The sequence below is a fragment of the Typopeltis vanoorti genome, chromosome 19 (assembly GCF_054136105.1).
Source record: "Typopeltis vanoorti isolate ZY-2024b chromosome 19, IOZ_Tvanoo_1.0, whole genome shotgun sequence".
Taxonomy (NCBI): domain Eukaryota; kingdom Metazoa; phylum Arthropoda; class Arachnida; order Uropygi; family Thelyphonidae; genus Typopeltis; species Typopeltis vanoorti.
In genome coordinates this window covers 24,060,258-24,067,893 of record NC_143567.1, presented here as the reverse complement: position 1 = coordinate 24,067,893, position 7,636 = coordinate 24,060,258, and the positions used below count along the sequence as shown (strand labels likewise).

Genomic DNA, 7,636 nt, shown 5'->3' with positions numbered 1-7,636 from the left:
GGTTCGGTCAAATTTATTCTTCAACTGTCAAAGTTGCCAGAGAACCAATTTACAAGCAAGAAGATATCTTTCGACATAAAGCTACCTACCTTATGATAAAATTATGGGTATGAAACCAATCTGGGTAGGTTGTGGACATGAAAGTACTACCAGAGGTTATTTTATTATTATTATACTAAACAATTAGATAAAATTGTGAAGCATGTGGTTCATATAGCACTTTTATTCATATGATTATATCTACAAAACATTTTTAATTAATTTCTTGTTGTTTAAATTTCAGAATTTGGAAGCAATTCACAGTGGATGAAAAAACTCCGCTAATCAACAGCTTGTATTTGAAATACCAGGTTTGAATACGCTTTCCTTCTACTTTTTACTCTTCAGGGTTTCTCTAGAAAATAAAAAAAATAAAAAACCTAATTAAGTGTTGTTGTTAATTATATTCCATTTGGAAGCAGTATAAAAGATATTTTTAAATATTTCTGCGTTGTGCTTTTTTCCCCTTTAATCTCACTATTTCCCTGAAATTCCACGATGTATTCTTCAACTAACAAAGTATGGCCTGATACATCGAGACTGGTTTGGATTGCATCACATTAGCTGAAACGATTTTCACAACTTGTTTGTGTTTTGACGATTCTAGTCTAGCTAGAAGTTTAGTATCATTGACAACTTCACTTAAGGAGAAACATTATTGTTTATATTATATAATACACACACATATATATATATATATATGTGTGTGTGTGTGTGTGTGTGTGTGTGTGTGTGTGTGTGTGTGTGTGTGTGTGCAGATCAGCCACCGAATTTTTTTTTTTAATACAGTAGTTTCCATATAGGCATACGACTGCCAACATGACCGTCTTCAATTCCTTAAGCCTTAACAGAGGTATAATGACCCCTTCAATTCACGCATAGTTCGGTGAGATATTTGCCGGGAACAGCCTTCATTAAAGGCGTCGGTCATTTGCTACATACAATAAGTTCTGTTTGCCCACACAAGCGATGTCGTTCTTGACAGACCACAGTTACACCCCTTAAGGGGGGGGGGGATTATATTTCCACTGATTAAACACCGCGGATATCTCAGTGAAACCAGTCAACTCTGCTGTTTTCAAAATCGTGGCTGCAGCCAGAGGGGGCTCCGACAAATAAGCCCTTTAATGAACTCCAAAACCTTTTTCTTTTTCCCATTGTGATCAACTCTATTGACGATTACCGACCAACAGCATTCTTTAATAATTGCCTTAAACACGTGATGATGCACGTCACCAAGTATTTCGCATATACCCTGCGTAAGTGACGTTTAGGGATATCTGCATAAATTTTTCTAATTCAATAGCTGGTAGGCGTGCGCATATAGTGAAAATTAAAGGCACTTTAGTTCTCCATTCGGTGGAGTAAAATCTTACACTGGATAATGAAATTAAGTTTGAAATCAACAGCTTGTTGATTTCAAAGCTGTAGATTTGCACGTGTGTGCCACCTAAGAAAGCTAAAACGAATAGTTTTTGTCATCGATTGTATTCGTGTAAAATTATCTACAAAGGCAACCTGATGATAATTATCTATTCTTGATTAAGTGCTGAAATACATTCAATTTATAAGTTTTAACTGCCTGCTTTGACTGAGTTTAACAAAAAATTGTTGATATTATGTGAAAATGTAATTAACATAATATGTGAATGTGTCATATAATGTGTCAAATCTCCTGAAGAAACGCACTTATCATAAAGAGCACGCTGACAGATTCAATAAAAATGATGCTTATGGTAATACAGGTTACAAATTTGGTCTTCAGCTCATCGTGTAAGAAGTGATGCCTCCACTGATACTTACTCTGCAAAAATTGGATTCTATTCAACTAACTGGTAGCGATGACTTGCTGCGGTCTGATTTCACCTGATGGAAGAATTCAACAGAAATCATCCATCTGTACCACCTGAATTTTTGCTTTGTTCCATCTGAAAAGGAAGTTTCCGATCTTATTCTGTGGAATTATCTTTTATAGTACGAAATTAGTCCACTGCTCTTTTTTATCAATATTATTCAGAAAGTGGCAAATCATCTTTTCGTTATTATAACGAAAAGATGATTTGCCACTTTCTGCACAGTACTTCATTCGTATCCCTACGAGACTGCAGCCACACATGTCCTTTCGGATATGCATACTGCATTAGGTGATGGCTACTACTCAGTTCGCTGTCCGGAGAACTTTGTGGCAAAACTCTTTTGCTTCAGAGATCCCCGTCAAATAAATGTGAGGGAATTTTCATGTCACACATTAGTAGGATACCTGTGGAGTGTTTCCTGAACCTCTTGATGTCGATGTCCCAATGATCAACATGATGTTACATTGTTAGGTCGAATAAAGTAGCCATTGAAGTTTTATGCGAATTCAACTTAATAACGGTTTTAAACCTGTTTTCGTATTGTGGGGCTGAGTAAGGAATTGTTAGGAAACCCTATTTTAGAGAATCCAAATCGAACTATTCTTCCACGCCAGTCAGCTTTCCAAATAGCAGTACGGACGTGTCACACCGGGCAATGAAGGTTATCTACAATATAAAACAAGAGCTAAAGTAAAACAGCACATCACACTTATGAAGTGAGATGTTCAAAATGTGTGTACTCACCTTTCCAATAGCGACTTTCTTCAAAACTCTTTTATTTTCCAGTTCCAAAGCTAAATCTTCCTCCTCTCTCAAATCTTTTACGCCAGTAAACGGCATAAGTACCACTGCTTTAACGAGTAACTATTAAGAGGTGAGAACATCAAATATTAATGCCAGGTAAATGAAGAATTCACTTTCGTTAGTGGTAATACCACAAAGACAATTTTAATGTGGTTTAATTTAGTTTACTTCAAACATAAAGAATAGACACATTCTGAGCCCTGAATTAGAAATGTTTATGTAGATAACTACAGAAATTAACTGTAAAATTCTAAATGTATTCATTTTTTAATAAATACAATTTAACACACAGAATATTATCATTCAGATCATTTATACAATAATTAAATTAAATGTATAAATATAAATATAAAGGTGTATTTATAATTTAAAGCCTAAGGTTAGCTTTTGAGAAGAGAGTGGAATTTCTCCTTGAAAAGAAATTAATTTCTACTTGAAATCAAATACGAACAACACATAAATATCCAATCTTTAGCACTTCATATGCTATTAGAATCTTCTTTACATAATTCCCAATAAAACGGAAGTTACTTACCACACTCCAATAGCAGCTTGTACAAAAAAGAAAGTTCAACATGGCTTGAGCAGTGATTGCAAATGGTGCTGTTTTGATATGTTTTTCTGATGACGCCAGAGGGAAAATAATTCGTAAAGGATATAAGTAATTTCTCGTCCAGATCCTGTATAAAAAACATGTGTTGTATTTTAAATTGGGTAGAAAGTGGTTCTGTAACATAAATGAAAACTGATTTAATAAACAAATCTCAATAAACTTGTGAATTTGTAGTTAATTCTAACACACTAAAATTTCATGTGTAGTTAATTTTGATTGGATGAAAAGTAATGTCAGTAAGAAGAAAAAATTTGGGATTCCATTGTTGAGATCTCTTTCGGGGTTCTGATTTTCTCATAGATGGCGCTAAAATGCAAGTGTAATTAAATAATTAAAAAATTCGATTGACGGTTACTAAATTATTAATAATTATTTTATTAATAATTGATTTACTTAAAAATTAGTTATTTAATTAATATTAATTTATTTAATATTAATATCAATCTTGTAATCAATGTGATTTAGTGATATCAAATTATAAGTTTGGATTATTTCTTACGTTTTGATTTGTTTCAGACTGTTCGTAAGTTATCAATATTATACTACCAGTACATTTAAAAGAAAACATTAGCGTTCACTTACCACACTGCTACAAGTAAAGGATAGCATATGTAAACTACACGCTTGTGAACAGACATCCACTTCGTTCTTTTACTTGCCAAATGTTTGTTTGCCATTCCAAATTCCAGAATGATGTCGCTGGCGTCGTGTAGTAGAAGAACTAACACTCCGACACGGACAAATCTTGAAAAAGAAATTACAAGAAAATTATTTCCTCTCGTTTATTAGACAAACATAGTGGTTTTTATTTACTAGCACTAAAACTACCAAAATTATCAACACTCCGCTGAAGAATAGCTTAGACATGGATATTTAAGGTTGCAGAAGTTGATATTCCGATCATCGAGGATAAAGACCGATCTACCTTCGGCAACTAGATAACCCGTTTCTGTCTGGAGCACATTACATGCAATGGTGGATCGATCTTTATCCTCGGTGGCAGACAGACCTTAATAGGCCTTTGTGCGAAATCCTAATATGTAGTGGAGATATTAAGAGAACCACTACTTGAAATTTCCCTTCGTTTTCCTGGTATTTTTCCACAAAGTGAATAGCATAAGCAAAACGATTCTCCTGCTGATGAACAGTAGTGGAATCTATTCTGGTAAACGTTATTTGGGTGGTTGCAAGGTTGTTCGGAGGGTTCGATGTTAATGGTTTTCACCATTACTTTATAAAGAAGTAAAGTGAGTGAAATTGGATTGTAACTGATGGCAAAGATTTCTCTCATTTATTAATAAAAGAAATAAATATGGGCTAATTTCATGGCGGAACTAGAAAGAAAGCAATATAATTAAGAGAATAAAAACGCAACATACCATAGAAGTCGGAGCATTTTTATCGCAGTCGATATACACGAAGCTCTGTCGGAAAGACCTGGGTTTGATTCCCGTCCGTGACGTGAGGAACATTTATCTAGTCTCTTTTGAGTAATGGTGAGTTAGCCGGTCTCATACGGAAGTATGTTTTTTCAAAGAAACTCAGTTTCTTTATCCCTCAGAATAGGCAAATCCGGCTCGTAAACATCCGCAACTACAGACGTAGGACACAGCCGGAGGTACAAGGCCTCGAATTACGGTTGCGAAGTCCAAGAATAGTTGAAAGATCGTGGGGGCTTGAGTGCCTGTTAGGACTACTTATGATGATGATGATGGCTGTAGAAGTCAGTTCTGAACCATAAACCTTGAGAATAATTGGCGATATGCAGTGTGGAAGAGGAAAGTTTTTTTGCCCAAGATTCTTCTGATTTGCAAAACAAATCAAGAAAAAAAAATTCAAAGACGCCATTGACGGTGAGTGTTTAGAATAGGAGTAAGTACGACATTTATCACGATCGTATATACAGGGTGTTCGGGATAAATTTGACAGTTTCGTAAGGAAAAAGAAAATCTTCTTTGTATCTATTAAATTTAATGAATTGACAAAAAACATTACAGGCAGAGTTAATTACAATACTATCAACAAGATTTACTCAAAATAACCACCATTAGCATCGATGACAGCTTCAATTCTGCTTCGGAACCTCGAACAAGCTGATGCTACAGTCTCCCTGGGAAGGGCCGCAAAAACTGTTTTAATTTTATCCATTAACTGGGCTTTTGTATTACTGGAAGTGCGATTGGTGTCTTTTTCAACTGCGCCCCATACAAAATAATCCATGGGGTTAAGGTCTGGGGAGTTTGGAGGCCAAACATTTGGACTGGTGAAGTCGTAGAAATTTTCAGACAACCATTTTTGACTTTTCCCAGAGGTGTGGCAAGGGGCCGAATCCTGCTGCCATACATACGGCCTACCATTGGCTACCCTTGTTATCCAGGGCTTGACTACAGTTAGCAACTCCACGAACAAAGCCCGAATTCCAATGCCAGGGTTCTTCAACACCTGTTCCTGCAGATTTGCGAGGAATTCTGCTGTACGAACGCAATCAGATCGTCTGCTAGGGATCTTTCTTCTTGCTACATCCTCGTAGTCACCATTGCAAGTCTCTAGTTCATGCCTGATTGTTTTTACTGTATTCAGGGAGCATTGGGCAGCAGTCGTAATATCCTTATTTTGATGGCGGGCACGAATCATCATGATACAAGTTATTCTCTTCCATGATTCAGGTGGGTTCCAGCTATCCATCCTTTCTGACATCTTGTATATGAATAAAGAAGGGTCCAAACTTTTAAATGAAGAGAAGTGTGTGTTAATACATGTAACTTACGGAAAAATATAATTAATTATAAATATGTCAAATTTATCCCGAACACCCTGTACAAGAATTGAGGGAAGTGTCTGATTCTAATAGATTGTCTTTTCTCTAGGGAATTTCTGTCTGTAAATGTCGGTGTGGTTTGAACCTGAAGGAGGAAATGAGGTTCCCTGAGGTTGCATTAAGATGTAGACACACACACACACACACACACACACACACACACACACACACACACACACACACACACACACACATGGAGAATTTCACCCAAACCTTCTACAAGTAGCAGTATCTCACAGTTGTTCTCTACATACCAATACCCGGCATTATTTCCTTCTGAAGAATTACCAGTAGGTTCCCTTTATTATAATATATAGTGGCTGTACCATAGAAAAGAAGTAATGTTGGATAATGTTGGAAGTAATGTTCCATGAAATCAACATGATTTTAAAAGATCATTCACAGCGCATGCTGAAAGAAATGGTAAGACAGCAAACACAATCTCTAAAATCTCTCCAATGACTCATCTACTATTTAATGAAGCATGTATTGTACTGCAGAGGTTTGGTCTTTCTGTTGAGAAGTGTAAGGCATCACACCTCAACACACATCTATGTTAGTTTACTCCTTGATAATTTTCTACATTTTGATAGTCTAAGGTCAAATGATTGTTGCATTACCTCATTGTAACCACATATATTCAGCCTTAATATTCTTTGTAGAAATAATATTGTGTTAATTCCGATATTTTTCCATCCGAATTCCGTTAATCTGCATTCACGTTAAGCTAAGCTACTAAATTGAACTTAGATGTAGAAAAACATATCCTGTTATAATTAAAAGGAAAATATGCTAGTGCTATGTGAATGACTACTTGCATAATGATCGCTTACCCGTTTGCATACGCACCAATCATTAGTGTGAGGCCCACTAAATGATGACAAATGATAAGGTTCGAGTCCTTTCTCCAGATGTACAAATGGCGAATAGCATACACATCGTGGATGTAGAAAGCACACTCTATGACTATCACTGCATAAGTTCCTTGTGTTGGATCCTCTGGCATACAGTCTAGAGAGAGGGACATTTCTTTGAGAATTTAAAAAAATAATATTAATATTTCATACAATCCGATATAAAGATTATTGAGGATGTAGCTAACATCCTCACTAATATAAGCCTCTTGGTTAAAACGCATCCTAACAAGGATTTTTCAGAGTTAGTTCGCTTTCTGGTAATCAGTCTATCAAGGTTAAACGAAACACCAGTTTGGCATAATGACGTCTATTGTTAATTTGTTACCAGCGGATAATATGAAGTCAACTGGCGCTCCATTTATTTTTTAGTTTAAAATTTCTAAGCTAAGTTAGGAATCTATGATTATTCGTTCTTCTTAGAGTTTAATACATTTGCATTTTAATCAGTTTGTAATTCATAGTTTGCTGTTCTATTTGAAAGCATTTAATGTAAGCTTATGGCAATTATTATAAAAATAATGATAATAATTGGGGATAAGAGAGCTTGTAAAGAGATTCACAAGACACTTGTTAAAGTGTATTCTGGATC

At 35.5% G+C, this 7,636-nt stretch overlaps 1 protein-coding gene across 1 annotated transcript; it reads right to left on the bottom strand.

Moving 5' to 3' along the window:
- Positions 1 to 308: 308 nt before the first annotated feature.
- On the bottom strand, positions 309 to 7,079 carry LOC150095914 (ceramide synthase 1-like). Its single transcript, XM_090409276.1, has 4 exons — positions 6,964 to 7,079; positions 3,895 to 4,056; positions 3,235 to 3,379; positions 309 to 394 (listed from the first exon to the last, which is right to left on the bottom strand). The coding sequence occupies exons 1-4, from the start codon at positions 6,984 to 6,986 to the stop codon at positions 377 to 379; spliced, it is 348 nt and encodes a 115-aa protein (XP_090265402.1). The 5' UTR covers positions 6,987 to 7,079; the 3' UTR covers positions 309 to 376.
- Between the last annotated feature and the right edge of the window lie 557 nt (positions 7,080 to 7,636).